The sequence below is a fragment of the Oryx dammah genome, unplaced genomic scaffold, assembly GCF_014754425.2.
Source record: "Oryx dammah isolate SB20612 unplaced genomic scaffold, SCBI_Odam_1.1 HiC_scaffold_2, whole genome shotgun sequence".
Taxonomy (NCBI): domain Eukaryota; kingdom Metazoa; phylum Chordata; class Mammalia; order Artiodactyla; family Bovidae; genus Oryx; species Oryx dammah.
Genome location: NW_024070186.1, coordinates 26,491,176 through 26,514,600, shown reverse-complemented (window position 1 = coordinate 26,514,600; position 23,425 = coordinate 26,491,176). Strand labels below are relative to the sequence as shown.

The following is a 23,425-nucleotide window of genomic DNA, read 5'->3' as shown; positions in this document are numbered from 1 at the left end:
GGAGGGTGCAGCTCTACAGTACCTGATGCCCCAGATCTGTGCTTGGTGGGTGCAAAAGACCCAGAGAGGACAAACTCTTCAGCCAATGAGGGTTTCTACCGTCCAGTTCTGACAGCAAGAGGCGGGACACCCTCCTGCCTTTGCGCTAGCCCAGAGTGGGCGTGGCTTATGTGTACTCGGGTTCATTTCTTGGCCGCCTTAGTACCCCACCCCCACCCCGCCCGCGCAGTGTTGCCATGACGACTGTGGCTGGGTCGCAGCAAACTGTGTTGGAAACTCTTGCGGCAGGTTGAGGACCCGGTACCTGTTTGCAGGGGCTCAGTTTCCCAGGAATAAATGGGAACAGTAGGGATGGCAGGGTTCTGTAGGCTTTTTCAGTCCAAATTCCTTGGCAGGCATTTCGGGACCTGATGGGCTGCGTGGCCCGGCGCCGCTACTAGGGCCTCCGCGCGCGCCCCTCCGCCAGCTCCCGGCGGGGAAAGGACTCCGCATGTCCACAGAAAACCTTCTGGCGAGCCAAAAGCCCTCGGGCTTAAGCTCAGCTTTATCCGTGGGGTGTTCACTTTGGATCACTGCGTTTATTTGCTGCCATTCATAATTAACTTGAAGGAGCGGAGTTGGGGAGGTGGGCGCTTTATCTGAAGGAGGCTCTAGGCTTGCAGATCTACTCAATGTTTTGTCGTGAGGCTGCGGCCAGAATGGCCTGAACCCTCAATAACAGAGCTTCTGTCTTCTTTGTAGAGCCATGGGCAGCAAGAGAAAGGAAATTGCCCTGCAGGTAAGTTTCAAGGCGAGGTTGGCTTCCAGCACTTGATTGGGGTGGAATGGAGGGTGGGTGGGGGAGGATGGTCTGGAATGGGAAGTGCGGTATAAAAATGACTTCCCTGGTGGTCCAGTGGTCAATACTCTGCGCTTCCATTGCAGGGGGTATGGGTTCTATCCCTGGTGTGGAAACTAAGATCTCATAAGCTGCACAGTGTGAGCAAAAAATTAAAATTAAAATGTACTATTAAAATGTGGCATATAACAATGTTCACAAATTTGAATATTGTACCCTTCTGTCTTAAAGGAATAAAAGCTTATCTTGACCTCTAATGATGACAACTTTTTGTGTGTGCACGTAAATATAAACATGAGGAGGGCATGGCAACCCACTCCAGTATTCTTGCCTGGAGAATCCCATGGACAGAGGAGCCTGGCGGGCTACAGTCCCTAAGATTGCACAGAGTTGGACACGGCTGAAGCGACTTAGCATGCATGCAAATATAAACATATAATCATAAACTTGGATAAAAGCTGCTTATCTTTATAATGCTTATGCAACCGTGAAACATGAATTAAAATAAAACAAAAAATAGCAAGAAAATATCAATCAGTATAATTCGATCTGACATATATTTTGTTGAGGTATAATTATGACTTGCTGAGAAATATAAGTTCTTAGAGTCTGGGCATATGTCTGTAACTGTGCCCTTTCTGAAGACCCACTTCTCCCATCACTGCTTTCTTGAAATCATTTGCTTATTCAAAGAATGTTTTGATATTTTATGCACTATACTTTCCTTATAGAGTGCTTTACTTTGTTTGCACCTGTGACAAGTGAATTAATAAGACAATAACTACCTATTGTCCTGGCCCTGGCCCAATAAGTAGTGGTTGATTCTAAAGTGATGGTTAAAAAAAAAAAAATGCAGGCATGGAAGGGGATGGATGTGGGATGGAAGGCTTTATTATCATAATGTAACGTGGGTGCCTTTTAAAGTAAACTTTAAAATTTTTCATGGTCAGGCTCTAGGCACCTCTCAGTAGATGGGCAGTGGTCTCCAGGCATCTGATTTCTCCTTTATTGTTCTCTGTGGCATCAGCACTTTACATGTGAATTTGCATGTGCTTTTTAAAAAGAAGAAAGCAGTATCAGGCTAAGGATAGTATGCAGGGGGCTGGATGGGCAGGGAAGGGAAGAGTTTTGGTCTGGAAGTCGAAGATTTAATGCAGTTCTTGACTCTTCTAGGACTTCGGATAAATCACATACCTGCTCTGGGCTAAGGAGCATGTTGGGTGAATTATCCCTCAGGGCCTTCCAGCACTGAGATTTTAGTACTTTAGAGTTTTGAGACTTTCTCTGTGTCTGTAAATCAATTCTAAGCACCTGGTCCTTTCATTTATTGCTGTGAGCAATGTCCTCAGCCTCTCTGGGCCTCCTTGTTCTTTGTGTAAACAGGAGGGATGATACCTACCTGGCAGAGCTGTGGTGATGATACTCCTGTAGATATGTCCAGGCTTGTGGCTCTAAGCATTTTGCTCCATATGATTGTCTCTTCATGTGTCTGTGCCTGATATTCCCTTTGTAGAGTAATAACATTGGTTATCAGTTTTTTTCATGCATATTCCCCAGAGCTCTGAGTTCATTGTGGTGCTCAAAGGAAGTGCTCCCATCTGCTGAGGCAGAGGTGGAGGGTCGCTATGCACTGAGGCCTCTGTGTAAGCATTGCTTCCCCACCCAGTCAACTTCTTGAAAACAGTGTTCTAGAGTCTGCCAACCAGGAACCCTGTCCTCTCCCTAGGTGAGACTATTTAGCGTTCCTCAGTTGACCCAATATCCCAGCAATATAACTCCTAGGTATTTACTTACTGAAGACAAATGAAAGGGTGAACGAGAAAATTTAACAAGAATGTTCCTAAGTCTTTCATAAGAGCCCCAAATCATCTATCAAGCAGAAAGTGATGTTGTCATACAATGGAATGTGCTCAGGAATAAAAGTGAACAAACTACTGAGATACAATTACACAGATGAATGCCCCAAATCCGCTGAGCCAAAGAGACCAGCACAAAACAGGACATGCTGTACTATTTCATTTATATGAAGTTTCAGAATCAGTAAAATTAATTTGTTATGACAGAAAGCAGGTTAGTGTTTACCTGGGGAGAGAAGTAGGGAGTGAGTGGGAGGAGACCAGAGGGAACTTTCTGGGGAGATAGAATGTTCTGTATTGTGATAGAAGTGTGGTTACCTGGGTACATGCATTTGTTAAAAGTCACTCATGTGTAATAGTTTAGTTCTGTATGTCTCACTATGTATAATTTATACCTCCATAAATGTATAAAAAGACAAAAAAGCAAAAACAAATGAATACCTCCTTGTACATAAATTCAGATAAGTGTCAAAATTTAATGTTGAGTAAAAACACAAATTGCAAAAGGAGATCTTCAATATGATACTATTTATGTACACAAAACAATTTTATATATAGTTTTGGCAAAGTAACAAGTAAAAATGATTTTTTAATTAAAATTTTTTTTTTTTTAATTTTTGGCTGCACTGGGTCTTCGTTGTGGCATGCAGGCTCTTCTCTAGTTGCTGCCCGTGGGAGGCTTCTCCAGTTCAGAGCGTGGGCTTTAGCGTGCACCGTCTCAGTGGTTGCCTCACATGGGCTGCCTGGGCTTAATTGCTCTGAGGCATGTGGGATCTTAGTTTCCTGACCAGGGATCAAAGCCATGTCTCCTGCAGTGGAAGGTGAATTCTCAACTACTGGACCACCAAGGAAGTCCCAACAGTTTTTAAAATGAGATTTTTCTTAGGATAGTGGTTATTCTTGGGGTTGGAGGCAGGAGAGAGAGGAGAAAAGAAGACTGGGCAAAGAGGGCAGCTTGAGCTGTATTTGTCAGTATTTCATTGAGAAAGAGACGGAGAGAGAAGAGAGAGACCTGACTGATAGATATGAGTAGATAACCTAGAGTAAACGCACCAAATTGCCTCCCCATGGGCACCCGCAGTAATACAGCTTCTGTTCCTCTCTGATGCTAGGTCAATGTCAGCACCCAAGAACTTTGGGAGGAAATGCTCAGCTCCAAAGGACTAACTGGTAATTTAAGATGATTTTTTAGACCCATTCTTTTCAAAATTCCTAAATGGCATATTGAACCATGGAGGGAAAACCTGCAGAGAGTATCATTTCCCTATAACCTTGAGTTTCATAAGTAAAGAAGAAGGCAATTCTTTTGTGTGTATGTACATATCTGGTTTCAACATCTGTTAGTCCAATTCAGGAAACTAGTCAGTACTGCCGGATAGCAGGGTTCCCTTGTTTTAGAGCTGATTGTCATGCTCAGGGCATATTTGGTGTTAAAATTACTTGAGGCACAAAAGGGGAAGGTATTGAAAGGAATAGGGGATCTCTTGGAACTCAAGGGCTGCACTGAGAGCCAGGTAGCCCAAGAGAGTGGAACCAGGGGCTGCACAGTCACTAGGAAACAGCACATCCTCCTGGTCCCCTACCCTCCTTGTATCAGTATCTATTGCTGAGTAACAATTTACCCTAAAACTTAGCAGTCTATAGCACTCAACATTTATTATCCCACAGTTTCTGTGGACCCAGAATCCAGGGGTTGCTTAGTTGGGTGCCTTTGGCTTGGGGTCTCTCACCAGGCTGCAGCTAAGGAGTCAGACCAAGAATGTCAAGGCTCAACTTAGAGTTTAACTTACTTCCAAACTTGGTCGTGTGGCTTCGGCAAATCTTCAAAGGTCATTTCCAAGTCCATTCCTGTGACCATTGGCAGGATATAGGTCTTGACTGGCTGTTGGCCAGAAACATCCATTTCTCGCCATCAATTTCTCCATAAGGCTACTCACAACATGGTAGCTTCTTCTCCCAACCTCTCCACCCAAAGCAGGGTTCAGGGAGAGAGGAAAAGAGAGAGCGATCAAGTACACAAGAGAGGTGAAAGTCACAGTCTTTGTGTAACCTAATCTCAAAAGTAACATCCCGTCACGTTTGCCCCGTTTGTTTGTTAGAAGCTCTGGGTCCAGCCTGCACTCAAGGCACCCTATGTGATCATAGCTGCCATCTGTGGAGCGTGGAATTGTTGAGCCCAGCACTAAGAGCAACACGAGGGAATCGTGCAGACTGAAGGTAGCAGGGGCTCATCTGCCTCGTTCATCAGGCAGTCTCAGGAAGACAAGAATCTTTCTAGAGCCAGCAGAGATTTGTGCCCAAACTCAACCACCATCTTGGAACTCTGGTTGGCTCACTTCCATCTGCCTTCAAACATGCAGAAGTCTATTCAGGTTTGCACACACACACACACACACACACACACCTTCCTTTTCACTTCTCTGCCATTTCTTCCCTCCCTTCTCTGCTTCCTGCCATTCAATCTCTTCATATAGTGTCTCCCCAGTCCCCAGTCCCTTCTTCCCCTTAATTATGGCAAGTGTGCCTTTGTCCCCACCACTCCTCGGAGAGCCAGGGAGTGCGAGAGGAGATGGAGAGTTGGTACAAATGACTGGGCTGACCTATCAATGGAAATCCTGCATAGAGATTGGTAGCTAACTGTGTCCCAGTTTTTTTTTTTTTTTTTTTTTACCTGCCAGAGCTTGAAACTGTTCTTCTTGGTGGGCTTGGATACAGGGTCGTCTGAGTCTTCCAGGACTTTTCCCAGTATGACCCAAATGCCTTTCTCTCCCATTACTGGGGGTCTACTGAAATTGCTCAACTGTGAAGCTGTTGTCCTTAAGGAAGCCCAGAGCTTCATCCTCTGCTTGGATGCTAAGGACCAAATCCCTCTCTCTTGCCCCTGCTGGTGTCTAACTGCCTTTGGGACCATTTGGCTTAGACTCTCTGGTTGCTACTGGAAATGAGCATATCTGGAATCTAGTGCACTTTCCTCCCTCCCCAAACACTCTCTCCCTGCCTTCACTCTTTTTTCTTTTTCTCTGCTGGGCTCAATGGTGGGTCTTTCTCACATCCGCAGGACTGTCACCGCCCCACCCCCGCCAGTCTTTCCACTTCCTTTTCAAAGTCTCAGGGATTCTTCCATTCCTTCCATCCCTCCCTTGACACTGCCACCCCTGTGTCTGGCTTCCAGATCCCTCCCAAACCCAGTCTGATTCTATCTCTGCAAAACTATGTAGCTTGGCCAAACTGACTCATACTCTTGAATTTGTGCATCTTCATTCCTAGAGTCATTGAAAAAGCATGAACTATGGCATCAGACAAACCTCAGTCCAAAACTTGGTTCTACTCCTTGAGAATTTTTATTTTGTTTTACCTTAGGTTGGCTATCTCATTTCTAATTCTATGGTAGGATAAAAATACCTATGTCGCTGGATTTTTTTGAGAGAAAAGCCAAGTGCAGATGGCTTAGTAAATATTAACTCTCCTTTCTAAAAACCTACTGTGAGTCCTCACTGGCTAGTAAATCAGGATGGAGCTCCTCAAACCCACATTCCTTGCTTGTCCAGTGATCTCTGTCACCACTTCCCACAGCCCAACCCCAGTGGCCCCTGTACACCCCTACCATGCTTCCCATCATGGACTCCCTCTCTGCCCATCCAAGCCTGGCATTTCCACAGTGTCCAATGCAAGTCACCCCTCCACTGGGTAACCTCTTCCCAACTCCTACAGTACAGTGTTAGTGCTGCCAGAGTCTATGCTAACTTCAGTCATGATAATTTAGGGAATTCCTTGGCAGTCTAGTGGCTAGAACTCAGTGCTTTCACTGCCAAGGACCTGGGTTCAACCTCTGGTCAGGGAATTAAGATCCCGTAAGCCATATGGCACGGCCAAAAAAAGGAAAAAAAGATAATCTATACCATGTTTTATTAATAAATGTTCTCATATGATGTGAAAAATTGAAATGTGAACTTTCAAAAAGTAAAATCACCAACTGCTTGCTATTAAAACTGGCAGAGCTGAGAGTTTATAAGCAGTATCCACACTCCCTCCCCATGACCATGCACGCCTGCTGCTGAACAGAAATGCCCTGCTGTGTGGATCAGGCATGAACTCTGACTGCTGAGGTCTTCATGAAGACATCCTTTCTCTAAAATGTGACCATCAGGATGTCACCATCTAGCACTTACTTGCGGTGTCTGACTGGGCTGGGTGGGTCCTGTGTGTGTCCGCTGCACACGTGTTGGCTTTGTTGCTTAGCTTCTTGCAGACGTCGAGGTCTAGTGCCGTCAGACAAGCGGGTCCCCCATATGCAGTTCCTGCCACACTCCAGAGACCAGGACCAAGGCAGAAACAGGCACCCCAGTTTCCACCTAGGTCTCTCTTAGGTTAGCTTTCTGGGAGAACAATGTTGATTTGATAGAGTAGGTAAACTTCCCCTTTACTCAAAGCAAGTAGCTTTTAACTAGTCAGGAGGAAAGGGTAATGCTGTGTTTATTAGCTAAGAGTTGACTGTATGCTGACAGGTCATCTACTATTCCTCTCAGAAGGGATACTTTCAGTCCAATTCAAATAGTTACAGAGGGCCTCTCTGTGCTAGGCCTGAAAATTCCTTGTGGTAAAGGATGCATGTTAAGTAAGTGATTTTTACTCTACTCACTTCATTGAGTTTAGAATTTGGAACACTGAGTTCATAAGGGAACGCTGTGTTTCCACTCTCGCTCCTGCTCTGCTTGGAGAATACATCCTCTTAACCAGCAAATGGGGCTTCCCTTATAGCTCAGTTGGTAAAGAATCTGTCCGCAATGTAAGAGACCTGTGTTCAATCCCTACGTTGGGAATATACCCTGGAGAAGGAAATGGCAACCCACTCCATTATTCTTGCCTGGGAAATCCCACAGACAGAGGAGCCCGGAGGGCTACAGTCCATGAGGTCGCAAGAGCTGGACATGACTTAAGGACTAAACCACTAAAGCACCACAGCAAATAAAGGTGGCCAATGGAGCGGGTGGGAACGTGCTGGTATCAGTTTTGCCTGACGTGGCTGGGCGCCCCGGTTTCTTGGTTCCCCGCAGTTGTTGACGTCTACCAAGGCTGGTGTGGCCCCTGCAAGCCCGTGGTGAGCCTCTTCCAGAAGATGAGGGTGGAGGTCGGCCCGGACCTTCTGCATTTTGCATCAGTAAGATCCTCTCTCAGCAGAATGTCGAACAACGGTTGCAAAAAAACTTAAACATTGAAAAACAGGAACAGGAAGCCTGAGGGGCCTTTTGCAGATCATGGAGAGAGGATTCGTTGTGGAGTTTCTGCTGATGCCAGTTTCTCGGGGGAGGTTTCCTGCCTTCCCCGCCTCCCACAGTCCCGGTGGCCTTGGCCACCCCTGGCGCTGGAGCAGGGACTGCTTGGCCACTCTGAGGCCAGTGCTCCTCCTTCTTGTCTCCTGGACACTGCGAAGCCTGGAGTCTCACTTCCAGAGCTCAGGGTTTAAGATCTCTATCCTTGCTCCTTAAAGGGGACTTTCAGCAAAAGTTTCCTTGGGTCATTGGATGGAGATGGGAATCACTTCCGGAGCCGCGTGTAGGAGACTCGGGATGAGCTGCAAGGGGTGAGGCTCAGCCAGTAAACGGGAGCGACGCTCCCTCATGATAACTCTGGAGAAGCTGGGCTTCCGGGAAGCTTGCCCTCCTCTGGGGAGCCGGTGGTGAGGCTTCGGTGGAGGAGCGCAGGAGGGGCCTGAATGGTGGGCTTTATCCAACCTGGAGGCAGAGCTCAAGGACCCTCCTGTGTCCCAGCCACTAGGAACAGACGTGGGGTGGTAGCGGAGGAGCTCCCTTGATCCGGAGCAGGAGAAGCTGTCATTTCCTCCTTATTTCATTCCTCAAAAAACTACACTGGCAACACTTTTTACCTATATGTTGACAGGACACTTGTTAAAGTTCAGATGAAAAGACATTAGAAGGAGCAGCACGAGAGAGAAAAGCCAGGGCTCCACCTGGGGAGGGCATCACTTGTGTGTGTGTGTGTGTGAGAGAGAGAGATGTGTAATGGATGTGTGTGGTGTGTGTGGTGTGTTATGTGTAACATACGTGTGTTATGTAGTGTGTGTCGTGTGTAATGTGTGTGTGATGTGTGTGTGTGATATGTGTGTATGGTGTGTGCTCTGTGTAATCTGTGTGTGTGGTGTAGTATGTGACTTCTGTGTAATGTGTGTGACGTGTACTGTGTGTGGTGTGGTGTGTGTGGGTGTATAATGCGTGTGTGTGCATGTGTGTGGTGTGGTGTGTGTGTTACATGTAATGCCTGTATGTGCTGTGTGTGTAGGTGGTATATGGTGTGTAGTATTGGGGGTGTGGTGTGGTGTAGTGTGTGTGTGTGTGCGTGGGATGGGGAGGAAGTGTGTGTGTGTCGTATGTAGGGGGGATGTGGTATGTGTGTGTGTTGTGTGGGTTGAGGAGTATGTGTGTGTGTGATGTCTGTGTGTGGTGAGTGTGGTGTGTGTGTGTGTGTATGTAGTATGGGGATGAGGTATGTGTGTGTGCGCATGTGTGTGGTATGTGAGGGTGTGTGGTGTGTGTGTGTTGTGTGGGATGAGGGGTATGTGTGTTTGTGGTGTCTGTGTGTGTGTATGTGGTATGGGGATGAGGTGTCTGTGTGTGTGGTATGTGAGGGTGTGTGGTGTGTGTGTGTTGTGTGGGATGAGGGGTATGTGTGTCTATGATGTCTGTGTGTGGTGAGTGTGGTGTGTGTGTGTGTATGTAGTATGGGGACGAGGTATGTGTGTGTGCGCGTGTGTGTGGTATGTGAGGGTGTGGTGTGTGTGGTATGTGAGGGTGTGTGGTGTGTGTGCGTTGTGTGGGAAGAGGGGTATATGTGTATGTGATGTCTGTGTGGTAAGTGTGGGGGGTGTGTGTGTGTGTACGTATGTGATATGGGGATGAGGTGTGTGTGTGTGTGTGGTGTGTGTGGTATGTGTGGGGGGTGGTGTGTGTGTGTTGTGTGGGATGAGGGGTGTGTGTATGTGATGTCTGTGTGTGGTGACTGTGGTGTGTGTGTATGTGGTATGGGGATGAGGTGTGTGTGTGTGTGGTGTGTGAAGGTGTGTGGTGTGTGTGCTGTGTGGGATGGGGGGTATGTGTGTTTGTGGTGTCTGTGTGTGTGTATGTGGTATGTGACGTGGGGGATGAAGGCTGTGTGTGTGTGTGAGATGCGTGTGTGAGATGTGTGTCCCACGCGGCTCTCCCATCACCCTGCTGACCATCTCTCTCCTTTAGGCAGAGGCAGACTGTCTTGATGTGCTCGAAAGATACCGAGGGAGGTGTGAGCCGACCTTTCTGTTTTATGCCGTGAGTACCTTTTCAATCAGGGATGGTCCCACGGCTGCACCCCTGAGGGTTCAGAAGGATGCCTCTCCCTAAGAGCCCACACTATTCCCAGCAAGAGGTGCTGGCTTCTCCTGACTTTATTGTTTGGCCAAGGACCAATGCCCTCAATCACGGCACTACTCGTGGGCAGAACCCTGAGGAGAGTCACTCCGGGCTGTAGGCCTCCTGAGGGCTGGACTCGGAACAGAGGACGATCCCCTCGGACGCCTGTGCGCCTTCTAGCTGTGAGCACTCTTGACCCAAGTCTCACTCCCAGCACAGGGTTTGGTGAGTCCCACTGTACTCCACAGAGGGAACACGAATGCTCCACAACATGAACGCTCCTGTATTTACCTTTGCTTCATCATTAAATGTGAAGATATGCTGACATAGAGTTGGAAATGAGAAGGTCGATGGATGACAACCAGTGGTTTAGCATTTGCAAAACTTCCCGGCTGCCTTCAGCTGTGACATCCACGTGGGGCTCCTGGCCCCTGAGGGCCTGCCATCTCACATCTGGCTCCTGGCTTTAGGTCACCTGCCAGACCCTGAAGACAACAGGTTGATTTTCTCCTCCTGACTCAGTGCAGTGCTCCGTCACACAGTCAGGGAAACTGGGGTCTGCTCACCAGGGCCGGGGTGGTTTAGCTTGGAAACCTTCAGGCTCCTGCCCTCGGCAGCAAGTCTCACAAGTTGGAAGCTTCTGGTGAAACATCATTTGAGCTTCGGCCTTCAGGAGGGAGATTGAAGTTATTCGATGGAACCTGGTTGGGGGGAGGGGGAGCGGGAGATGCTGAGATGAACATGCCCCCAGCCACATGGCATCAGAGCTCAGTGGCAGAAAAGGCATCATTACCGCAGTGGTTTGCTTGCCTGAGCCTGGAGCATGCAGATTAAAGCATCAGTTATAATGGCCATATGGGGACATGTGGCAGCTTGTCACCATCGTCACGCAGTGGTGGTCCCCTGAGGGTGGGATGGACACAGAAGGAGGGCCCAGTGTATGTGATGGTCTGTGAGTGACGGGCATGGAGACTTCTGAAGAATCAAAGATGGGAAGCTCCAGTTCCCTGCAAACAGCACCTCCACTGTGAGGTTCTCCCTGATCACCCCAGATGGAGTTGGGATTTGACTCTTGCCCCAAATTCCAAGCACCCCTATTAATGCAATGGCCTTATCCTGTTGTAGTTGTTTCTCTGACACCACCATCTCCATCCCCACTCCACACCCAACTCACTGAGGGTGGTGTCTGTGTCTTTCCATGTTTCAGGTTTATGTTCTGTGCCTCTGTCTTGGTGTTGGGCATAGTAAGTGCTCAGTTGATACTTGTTAGATGAAGGAGCCACAGAGAGGCCACACTTAGTGACTCACAACCTATGGCCCTGGTCCTCCCCCACCTAACTCCCCACTGCCCTGAAGGAAGTTTTGAAGGGAGAGGAGCATGGGTAGGGGGCAGAGAAGTGACTGGAGGCCGTGGGTGTGGGGTCCACGGACCTTGACCTTGGGCACATTCCCAACACCCTTGGACACTCACTAGCTCTTGAAAGAGGTTGCTGTCCTGTGATCTGAGCAGGACCTCTGTGCTGTGTTCCAGGGAGGAGAGCTGGTGGCGGTGGTGAGAGGAGCAAATGCCCCACTGTTGGAGAAAACCATCCGCGAGCAGCTGGAGGCAGAAAAGAGGGTGCTGGCTGAAGGCAGAGAACGGAGGGTGGTAAGTGGCCAGGCCAGCAGGTCCCTCCCCTGCCCTGCCAGTGTCCTCCCTATCCCTGAAAAGCTGCAGTAAATGCTCACCTGCTCAGGGGAGGTGCAAGGCCCACTAGGAAGTCTTTGAGGAAGTCATCCTCTTCATCCAGAACACTTTAGTGTCTCATCTATTTCTCGCTCATCCCCACTTCATCTCCCAACAGGGGCTTCTGTAACCCTGACAGCGAATTCAGAAATGAAAATGAAGTTATGGGTCCAGGAGTGGGTTGGAGGAGTCAGCCTCAGGGGAACATCTCTCCTGGTGACCTGCCCTTCCCTCTCATTCCTGGGTTTTATTTGTGACCCCAACTAGAAAGGGGTCATTACGTTGAGAAATAGGATCAGTAAGCACTAGTTGTGATTTAGGTACAATATTTTCAGGATAACATGGGACTGTGAGTTTTTCATAAAGAATTGGCAGCTTTTGAAAACTGACACCCCTTAGAAAGAAGTATTTCCTGGTGCTCTGAGCGGCTGCCACAGGAGCCTTAACGTTGTGCAGTATCCAGTGTTCAAGTTTTCACACTCAATTCCAAAGAGCAAAGCCCTGTTCTCATAGAATGGATTGGAATCAAATCATATATTTCCCCCAGAAAACTGGCAAATTTTCCCCGAGAAAGAAAACACTTGTGCTTCCTCCACAGATAAATGATCTGTCTTTACTACTCCCCCCATACAGTGTAGCCAGTTGCTTTCTATCTATTTGTATTTCAGTTCTTTGTCTGCTTGTCAACTCTCTATTTCATCTTTCTTCTTCCTTAGTTTCTACTTGATGCTCATGGAAACAGGCAGGCTCTAAACCTTAAGATCAGCATGGATTTCCTTGTGTTCAATTGCTCTCACCCTCTACCACCACCCAGTTACTCAAACGGACCTTGAAAAGTTTCCAAGACTGATAGTCTTGACCCTCTTTTGCTCTGCGTTTGGAACCTTTCCTTTCTTGGCTTCCGTTGCTTGTTGAAGGTCTTTGTGGAATTTTAATCCGCTATCTACTTTCTGTCTGTGACCACTTTGTACTAGATTAAAGATGAAGCTCTTTCCGATGAAGATGAATGCTTTTCTCATGAAAAGAATGATGGTGATGATGAGGACCTGGGTGAGTACAGAACCAACAAGCAAGCAAAAAGCAGTGCAGACTTGGACTTGATGTGTTTCTTAGAAAATATATGAGTAATAAGTTTATTGAATAATCTGAACTCTGGGAAAATAACCCATAAAACATTTCATCTCCAATCACCTGACTTTAAACATACTGTGTTAATCTCCCTCCTGTGCTTTAATTGCATCTTGAGTGTCTTTCTGATCATGTTCAACTATAACAAGTGTGACTTTCATGACAATTACTGAGCATCAGGAAAGGCTTTCTTAATAAACTGGAGGGGAATGACACTAATAAGGTAAAGTAATGAGGTGCTGGGGTTTCCTTAGTCCTTATTTGAGTTAAGAACTTGAGTTTCTTTAACCATTTTTCTCAAGTGTGAGAAAGTCAGCTGTACTGAACCCCTTCCCTCCCCACAGCCCTGTACCCTCTTCCTCTTAGTCCTCAAGTATCAACTCATGGATTTTACACTCCTGAGCATCACTGTTCTTCCTGAGGCTTTAATATGCGAACATCTTGAGCTGACAGTGGGAAGAGAAGCTAAAAGTTAGAGAAGTTGTTGCTGGCAAGGTGGCTCCTGATGGTCCCTGAGACACCAGAGGAAACCAGGGTGTGGCTCAGGAACCAAGCAAGAGAGAGGAGGAAGTTCTGATTACTGCCGGAACGAGAAAAACTGCTATTTCTGTGTGGATGACAAGGACTGTCTGAGATAGATTCTAATAAGGGATGTGGTGCAGTTTAGGAGAGCAAGAAACTTCAAGTGTGAAAGAGAAGTCAGCGACTTGGCTTCTGCAGGAAACACTCGTTGTCTCGTTTACGGATTATCTCTTCTTCTCTTCCCCACTATTTTCTCCTAAATCCAGTCTCTCCACTTAGGAAACTACACAACGCCTGCCCTTGCCCTTAGCCTTCCACTCTCCCAGCTCAACTTCCTGGTCCACACTCCTTGGGCTGCCCTCTCCTCTATCTCTGCCCATCTGCTGCTCCCAGGGCTCCAGTGACCCTCTTGGGGCCAAATCCAGCAGGCAGTTGCCAGTCAGAGCCTATGGTGTCCTGCTGCAGGCTTGGCTGCCGCCCACAGCGTCTTCCTACTCAAAACCCTCTTCTTGAGGCTTCCCCGGTGGTCCAGGAGTTAAGATTTCGCCTCCCAATGCAAGGGGGATGGGTTCAATCCCTGATTGGGGAACTAAGACGCCACATGTGCTAAGTCACTTCAGTCATGTCCAAACCGTTGTGACCTTATGGACCGTAGCTCGCCAGGCTCCTCTGTCCAGGAGACTCTTCAGGCAAGAATAGTGGAAAGGGCTGCCTCCTCCAGGGAATCTTCCGAACCCAGGGGTTGAACCCGCATCTCTTATGTCTCCTGTGCTGGCAGGTGTATTCTTTACCACGTGTCACCTGGGAAGCCCTAAGATCCCACATTCCTTGTGGCCCCAGAACCAAAACAGAAGCAATGCTGTAACAAATTCAACAAAGACTTTAAAAGTGGTTCCCATAAAAGCCCCACAAAAACAAAAGTACCCCTCTTCTTGTCTGATGTCTGAGACATCTCAACCTTTCTCATTTCCCTTCTCATTTTCTCTGGCCTGTCCACAGCCTCCCCTTCCTCAGCTTCTTTTCTTTTGCTCTCTCTTCAGACTGGAGTTCTTGGGCTTCTGCTCTGGCCTCTTCTCTTCTCACTTTATACCTCTGTGTGGTCTCTTTAATTGGTCAATTTATAAGGGGATTTAAAGTCCAAGGATTCATAGGATGTTAGAAATAGTGCTCATGGAAGGATGAACCGATTGGCTGCTTAACATGATCAACACTTTTTCAGCCCATATTTTTTAGATTTTCAGAGTCAACACAACTGATGTGAAAGTTGAAAAGAGAAAATAGGCCATGGGGGATATAGTCTGTGGACAGCGTGCAGAGCTCACCAAGGCCAAGTCCATACAAATGGGAATCTGACAGGGATGGGTTTGTGCACAGATGTGGGTTCCCCCGAGGCATCTGTGGGCCTGAGCAGTGGATGGCTGCCATGTGGCATGTCCCTCATCACCACAGCTGCTTGACCTGTGGACACAGCCACCCAGTAGCCTGGCCAGTGAGCTCTGACTGGTGCCTGGGCTCCAAACAACAAAGCGGCTGATTCTCAGGAGAATGGGACAGAGACAGAGGAGTCTGGTAGAACGTGCCAGCCCTGAGCAGACTTGGGGCCTGAGGCAGCCACCACTGACCACATGCTAGAAAGTCAGAAAGACACACCGAGAGGAGAACACAGTAGGTTGAAGTTAGAGACCAAGAATCATGTGGGGGGGGGGCACAGGAAGGAACGAGAGGGTCGTGGCCTGCTTCACCTCTGTTCCAGCTCTGTCCCCTCTCCAGGCTGACTTGGTTGTTTCTGGGTTTTGCTCCTGAGTCGTATTTGATTTCCTTCTCCACCTCCCATCCTCTCCTCCTTCCCCACACTCTCCCTCCCAGTTCGTGTCCCTTGCAGCCAGGCTGGGGCTGGGGTTGGAGCCAGACCCCTGCATTCACTAGAGTCCAGGTCAGCAGAAGCTCAGCCAAGAGTCTGGGGGAGGGAGGCAGGGGCTGTGTGGAGCGGCACGTTCCCTGCGGAGAGCATCCTGAGAGCCTCCTGCGAGTCCAGGGTCTGACAGCACCATCTCTGGCTTGTTGCAGTGTCATCAGAGAAGGCCTGCACCTTGGCCATCATTAAACCAGATGCGGTGGTCCATGGGAAGACAGATGAGATTATCATGAAGGTAAGAGAGACAACGGGAGACTTCTGAGTTGGGAAGATCCCCTGGAGGAGGGCATGGCAACCCACTCCATTATTCTTGCCTGGAGAATCCCCATGGACAGAGGGGCCTGGCGGGCTACAGTTCATGGGGTTGCACAGAGTCAGACATGATGGAAAGACCTAGCCCAGCAGCAAGAAAGACAACATTTCCCTTACAGACTGTACTTGCATCTTCTCTGCTGGAAAAACAGGGCTGGGGCATAGTGTAGCAGTGTCCTAGTGGGGAGAAGCATCTACTACTACCTACTAAGTCGCTTCAGTCGTGTCCGACTCTGTGCAACCCCATAGACGGCAGCCCACCAGGCTCCTCTGTCCCTGGGATTCTCCAGGCAAGAATACTGGAGTGGGTTGCCATTTCCTTCTCCAAAGGAGTTTAATTAAAATTCCAATGAAGGAAATCACAATACATATATATATATTTTGGCTGTGCTGGGTCTCTGTTGCTGTATGAGGGCTTTTCTCTAGTGGCGGCACGTGGGGGCTATTCTTTGTTGCTGTGCCTGGGTTTCTCACTGGGGTGGCTTCTCTTGTGGAGCACAGGCTCAGTTCTTGTGGTGCACAAGTTTGGTTGCCCTGTGCCATGTGGGATCCGCCCAGACCAGGGATCGAACTCGTATCCATGCATTGGCAGGTGGATTTCTTAAACACTGGACCACCAGGAAAGTCCTAAATTACAATTTTTAAATTGAATCAGGTCAGATATGATGAGAATGAAGGTCTCCACTGCTTTTAATGTTGTTTTTCCATCACCTTTTATTTTCAACATATTGAAATGTGAATTTGTGCTTGCTTTCAGTTCAGTTCAGTCGCTCAGTCATGTCCGACTCTTTTCAACCCCATGGACTGTAGCGTGCCAGGCTTCCCTGTCCATTACCAACTCCCAAACTTTGCTCAAACTCATGTCCATTGAGTCAGTGATGCCATACAACCATCTCATCCTCCGTCGTCCCCTTCTCCACCTGCCTTCAATCTTTCCCACCGTCAGGGTCTTTTCATGTGAGTCAGTTCTTCACATCAGGTGGCCAAAGTATTGGAGTTTCAGCTTCAGCATCAGACCTTCCAGTGAATATTCAGGACTGATTTTCTTTAGGATTGACTGGTTTGATCTCCTTGCAATCCAAGGGACTCTCAAGAGTCTTCTCCAACATCACAGTTCAAAAGCATCAATTCTTTGGCGCTCAGCTTTCTTTATAGTCCAATTCTCACAAATGACTACTGGGAAAACAATAGCTTTGACTAGATGGACCTTTGTTGGCAAAGTAATGTCTCTGTTTCTTAATATGCTGTCTAGGTTGATCATAGCTTTTCTTCCAAGGAGTAAGCGTCTTTTAATTTCATGGCTGCAGTCACCATCTGCAGTGATTTTGGCGCCCCCCAAAATAAGGTCCGTCACTGTTTCCATTGTTTCCCCATCTATTTGCCATGAAGTGATGGGATCGGATACCATGATCTTAGTTTTCTGAATGTTGAGTTTTAAGCCAACTTTTTCACTCTCCTCTTTCACTTTCATCAAGAGGTTCTTTAGTTCTTCTTCGCTTTCTGCCATAATGGTGGTGTCATCTGCATATCTGAGGTTATTGATATTTCTCCTGGCAATCTTGATTCCAGCTTGTGCTTCATCTAGCCTGGCATTTCACATGAAGTACTCTGCATATAAGTTAAATAATCAGGGTGACAATATACAACCTTGATGTACTCCTTTCCCGGTTTGGAACCAGTCTGTTGTTCCATGTCCAGTTCTGACTGTTGCTTCTTTACCTGCATACAGATTTCTCAGGAGGCAGGTAAGGTGGTCTGGTGTTCCCATCTCTTTAAGAATTTTCCACAGTTTGCTGTGATTCAAAGGTTTTGGCATAATCAGTAAAGCAGAAGTAGATGTTTTTTGGGAACTCTCTTGCTTTTTCAGTGATCCAGTGGATGTTGGCAATTTGATCTCTGGTTCCTCTGCCTTTTCTAAATCCAGCTTGAACTTCTGGAAGTTCATGGTTCATGTACTGTTGAAGCCTGGCTTGGAGAATTTTGAGCATTACTTTGCTAGCGTGTGAGATGAGTGCAATTGTGCGGTAGTTTGAACACTCTTTGTCATTGCCTTTCTTTGGGATTGGAACAAAAACTGACCTTTTCCAGTCCTGTGGCCACTGCTGAGCTTTCCAAATTTGCTGGCATATTGAGTGCAGCACTTTCACAGCATCATTTTTTAGGATTTGAAATAGCTCAACTGAAATTTCATCACCTCCACTAGCTTTGTTCATAGTGATGTTTTCTAAGGCCCACAGGACTTCACATTCCAGGATGTCTGGCTCTTTACCATATATATGTGTGTATATCTCCTACAGATCCAGGAAGCTGGGTTTGACATTTTAACGAATGAAGAGAGAACCATGACAGAAGCAGAAATGCGACTTTTCTACCAACACAGAGCTGGAGAGGTTGGTTTTTCAGTTTCCACTTATCCAACATGCTTTCATTTCTTTCTCTTTCTCCAATATTATATTTGTAAATTGATATTAGTTTGGGAGAAACTAGACTATTATGAAGAACAAGATTATGAACAGCAAGTGGGCCATGGAATTACTCTCAGCATAATGATTACAGGCTGCGCCAGGGAGACGTTGCTTGGTATGCTCCCAATGATTAGAGTTTGACTCTAACTTAAGTAATGAAGTAAGGAATTTATTGGGGGGATTTTCTGTGACTCCCAGAACTGAAGAAAGAAGGCTGAAGGAGTTGCACGAGAAGGTGTGGGGACAAGAAGAACCAAGGCAGGGGTATGGATTTCTGAAACAAAACCTCACAGGGAGTCACTTCAGGTGCTCCTGTTGGGTGATAGATTCAACCACTTTTCATCTGTTTCTGCTTCTGACTCACCCACCTGGGAGACAGAGTCTCCTAGCCTGGGCCCTGAGGAGGGTGTGTGGAGAGGGGTGGATAGGCATTGTGCTTGTCGGCCAGACTAGGACTGAGTGAAATGGGGAAGGGCTGCTCCCCAGGAAGCTTGAGTGTTGCTACTTGAAGAAGGAGGGAAGGTTGCAAGATGGTGCAAAGAAGTCTCAGCTGTACGCCCTGGTTTCCATGTGTGTGGTGGTCTTCTAAATGCTATCTAACTTCTGGTAATGTCATGTTCAACCCCAAATGTGTCATTTCAGAGCCTCATCTTCCTGCCTTTAACTTATATCTGGGTTCTCTGTGTCTTTGGGTACCACTTCCCCTCCCTGGGATCTTCCAGGGCATGCTGGCTAGTGGTGAGGCAGCTCGTGGACCCTCTCCCATCCTGTGGGTGGGATGGGCCCCTGGGTCCCCTGGCCTGACTCACTCCCTTCCCTCCCTGTGCTAGGACGCATTTGAGAAGCTGGTACATCACATGTGCAGTGGACCAAGCTACCTCCTGATCCTTACCGGGACCGAGGGCACCGAGGACGTGGTCACTGCCTGGCGAACCCTCATGGGGCCCTGTGACCCTCATGTGGCAAGGAGGGAGCAGCCTGACAGGTAATGTCACCAGCAATAGTCCTTTCATGCATCACAACACCTGCATCTGAGGAAGCTGAGAGCCCTGCTAGGGCTTCAGCCCAGAATTGTGGGTAACGCAGAAGGCACTCTGATGGCCACGAAGCTCCCTCTTTGTTATATGCTGGGGAGTCCCTGCCCTTTGTTATGTATTTGAGGAGACCCTGATGTCCTCCCCCTCTGATCCCATCCCAGCTCTTCAGAGGATGCCTCCTTGCTGCCTCTTCCCCTCTTCTGAAGGCTGCTGTGGGTCCAGTTCTCACTGTTCTCTCTGTAGCAGAGGGTCTGTGGTCCCAGAGCCATCTGAAACCCTGACCCAGGAAGTTCAGATTCCAGGGCTACACCCAGGCCTGCTGAGTCAGAGACTCTGAGTGGGGCCTAGGAATCAGCAGTGTGGACTCAGCCCCCCCACCTCTCATCCCCTACTCCCTACCCAAGGTGTCCTGAGGTCCCCTAGAGTCTGAGCACCCTGTTCTGCACACAGCGGTAGGCTGCCTTGGTCGGCTCCCTGGCCCTGTGTCAATGTTTAGCCTGACACCACCACTGCCAAATCCACTGTCTTGCCTTTGAAGCTGAGAGAGGCCCCGCCAACAAGAAAGACATTAGCAAGAGACTAAATGCATTGTACTTTATAGTTGTAGGGAGCTGGGAACACTCATGTTTGAGGCAGCTGGGGCTGATGAAAGAGCCCAGAGTTCAGATCTTAAGTTTTCTGAGCCTCAGTTCTCTCATCTATAAAATGGGGTTGTGCGCACCTATCTTGGGAGGCTGTTAAGAGTGCTGTGGTTAGAATCTCTCTTCTTCCTCTTGCTAACTGTGTGGTCTTGGGTCATCTGCGCTTTAATCCGTCTGTCTTAATATCCTCATCTGGAAAATGGGAACCGCAATGGGAAAGGACCTGTCTCAGATTAAGAGAAAGAGGGAACTTGGAACACTGTTTGAGATAAAGGAAATCTTAGCAGTATTAGTATTATTTTAGGGAACCTTAAGGGATTAACTATGCCAATTTGTATCAAGTCTTCAGCAGGGTGCTTGCCTAGCCCCCAGTAGGAACGACTACAAAATGACAGCTCCTGGGCCCACACCCTGACTCGTGCATATTTTCCCCCTTTTAAAAATGTTTATTTGGCTGCATCAGGTCTTGGTTGCCACACGGAGGCTCCGGAGCACATGGGCTCTTGAGTTGTGGCACAGGGGTTTAGTGACTCCATGGCGTGCGGGATCTTAGTTCCAAAATCAGGGGTCAAACCCACTCCCCCTGCATTGCAAGGCGGGTTCGTCATCAGTGGACCACCAGGGAAGTCCTGACTCGTGCACATTTAAACTGGGGTCATGATGGTCTCCCTAGTCTCCCTCACAGGGTTGCTGCACAAATGAAACAAGGTCAGAATACCACTGGTTACCATCACCCTTGATGCTGTTCCTGGCATCTCCAGCCGAGAAAGCCACGTCACAGGCTGCCTGTTGATGGGTAGCTAGTGGCCATGTTGCCAGAGATCAAAACATTTCTTTTCAAATGAGACTGTTCTTTCTTGTACATTTTGGATACTGCTAGTCTCCGGGCTCAGTATGGCACGGAAATGCCCTTTAATGCAGTCCATGGAAGCTGGAACTCAGAAGACGCCCGTCGGGAACTGGCCCTGCTCTTCCCCAGTTTTCGGTTTTCAGACCAGATTCCAGAATCTGCCCCTCTGGGTAAGTCATCCAGGCAGATCTGGTCTGTATTTAATCCTGTGGGGATGGTGTGTCTGTGTGTGTGTGTGTGTGTGTGTGGTTTGGGGGTGGGGGTGTTGGTTACTGATAGTAACTATGTGGTAACCACCTTCAGGAAAACCGGGCCCCTTAGGAAACTTTAGCAACTATCCTGCTGTTTTATTTTCAGAGTAACAGTGTTGCTTCTTAATACCTCATCACATTTTTTGCTGCATATTTCACTTTGAAGCCAAACTCTTGTTGCAAAGTTACTTTGCATTCTCTCCTGGAAACCACAGGAAAATGTAACTAACTTTCCAGAAGCCAGTTTCCAAGGTAGAGGCCAGACAGTCACTGCGTCACTTCCTCTGAGCTCCGCAGGCCCCACCAAGCCTTTGATGGGGTTGCCGAGAAATATAGGGTTATACAGAAGTACCCTCCGCCTGGAGCTGCTGTGGCTCTTGTATCCCTCAGCCCCCACATTTGGGAAAAGTGTGCTGGGCTTTTTTGAAAGTACCCCTTCCAAATCCGGGTGAGAAAGCCACGGGGCTCAGAGCACATGTGACCTGCCCCACTCCATGTGTGACAGAACAAGGCCCCTGCTGCCCCTGCCGAGTTGCACATCTCTGTTTGAGCCTGAGGTGAGGCGGAAGGGGCTGGGAGTGAACATCCTGGGAGAAGCAAAGGATGTGAAGGTGGCCTTCTTGGGAGAGGGCTGCCTGCAGATCTGAACCGGTAATAACCTCTATATGCCTGCATGTTAGGGGTTTTCACCCAATACTTCCCTAAATGTTTATGTTCATCATGGTCTCCTCAAGATCCACATCCAGCCAAGTAAGAGTACGTGGTCAGAAGGCAAGGAAGGCAAGGAAGGGAAGGGTGAGAGCTGACCCCTGCTGGCCCTTGTTTAATCCTGGCACGGCCTGCTGCTGGCTGAGGGACAACTGGGAGTGAGATGGAGTTTAGGGAGGAACTCTCACTCTAATGTGGGCGGTACTGGGAAGACCAGCTTACCTCTAGGGACCTGCCCTCACAGGGAGCCCACCATGTGTGGTCAGGGGACCTCCCCATCCGTTTGGGGTAGTGACTGGAACAAGTAGGTATGACTCTGGGGAAGGAGGGAAGGCAACTGGCTGGGCAACACTTCGGGGAGAGCTGGGAGAGTGTGAGCCTGACCTCCCGTGATAATGAGCTGAAGGGTCTGGGCCTGGATCCCACCTGGGATAAGTGCACAGCTTCCCGTGGGGGTGACCGGAAGTGGCCTGGTTGGGGTGTGAGTGTTCTGCCCTTTTCTGACATATGTGTTGCAGCCTCTCAGCCGTCAGGAGCAGAGTGTGCTTTCCGTGTACCCAGCACTTTTTCTGGGCCCTGGAGGCAGAGAGTTCTGGGTCTGAATCCTGCCTCTGCTATTTATTAGCGGAATAGCCTTGGGAGAGTTACTCTTTTGGACCTCAGTTGCCTCATCTGTGAGACGGAGATGATGAGACCCATTAGAGCCCCTAATCATCTTTCTCAGAGGGTTCTTGTGACGCTCATAGCCTGGGGCCTGACACAAGTGCTCAGCCAGTCACTGCCTTTCCTAATTCTTCCCTAGTCCCTGACCCACATACTAGGACCTCTTTGCTGCTCTGTCCACCCTGACCCCTAGCTTCACTGTCTGCCTTTCTGCTGTTCTCTGGTGGACAGTCTGTGGGTGGGGGAGCAGGACTGGGCTGTTGTAAGAAGTCTTACAAAATGCCTGTCATCCCACAGGCCATGAGGCTGAAGGAGCAGAGGGCCCTGGCAAAATGCTGTGCTCCCCGGAGGATGTGGACGAGGCAGCCCGTGACCAGGGTGAGGCCACAAGCTGAAGTCAGAACGCTTATATCTGCTGCACATAAGGAAACTTCCAGAACTGGAACTTCCTCTTTTGAGTACCAATACTTTCTTGATTTAGCTATCCTTCATGAATAAAAATAACGGTATCCACTTTCCTGCCTTACTAAACAGTATGAATGTGGAATATGTACTTTTGGGGGGCCATCCTTGACATTTTAGAAAATAAATGGACATCAGTCATTGAACTCTGCTGTGACACGATGTCATCTCAGGGGATACTTACTGAGCTAGAGGACAGTGTCTCCCCAGGAATAAATCTACATTATGGATAAAATGATTTTATTTTTTAGACAAAATTTTTAAAAAAATATTTATTTGCTGTGCTGGGTCTTATGTGCAGCACTTGAGAGCTTCAATCTTCACTCTGCCATGCAGCATCTTTAACTGCAGTTCTTACTTGCAGCAGACGGGATCGAATTCCCTAAGCAGGGATTGAACCCAGGCCCCCTGCATGGGGAATGAAGTCTTAGCCGGTGGACCACCAGGGAAGTCCCATGGATGCAACAATGTTAGCGCTTAACTTGGTAACAGTGAGCTTGAAATCAGTGCAACAGGACTGGACGTGACGCTTCAGGGCTTATGGGGGCAGATATAGATCAGCTTTAATTCAGGCCACGGTCACAATGGGCAGTCCTGGAATAAGCTGGTTTAACATCTGTGGTTCTCCATTAATCAGAATACGTTCAGAAA

At 48.2% G+C, this 23,425-nt stretch overlaps 1 protein-coding gene across 4 annotated transcripts; it reads left to right on the top strand.

The window, feature by feature from the left end:
- The first annotated feature begins 220 nt into the window (after window positions 1–220).
- On the top strand, window positions 221–22,920 carry NME9 (NME/NM23 family member 9). Of its 4 annotated transcripts, none has more exons than XM_040233608.1 (12): window positions 221–288; window positions 742–778; window positions 3,807–3,864; window positions 7,749–7,852; window positions 9,942–10,013; window positions 11,626–11,742; window positions 12,795–12,870; window positions 15,538–15,620; window positions 17,995–18,087; window positions 18,993–19,147; window positions 20,721–20,860; window positions 22,610–22,920. In XM_040233608.1, the coding sequence occupies exons 2-12, from the start codon at window positions 746–748 to the stop codon at window positions 22,705–22,707; spliced, it is 1,029 nt and encodes a 342-aa protein (XP_040089542.1). In that variant the 5' UTR covers window positions 221–288; window positions 742–745; the 3' UTR covers window positions 22,708–22,920. The 4 variants fall into 4 exon arrangements, with proteins under 4 accessions (XP_040089542.1, XP_040089560.1, XP_040089534.1 ...); XM_040233600.1 differs by having other exon boundaries at window positions 235–300; XM_040233626.1 differs by lacking the exon at window positions 22,610–22,920 and having other exon boundaries at window positions 234–300; window positions 20,514–20,813.
- Window positions 22,921–23,425: the final 505 nt, after the last annotated feature.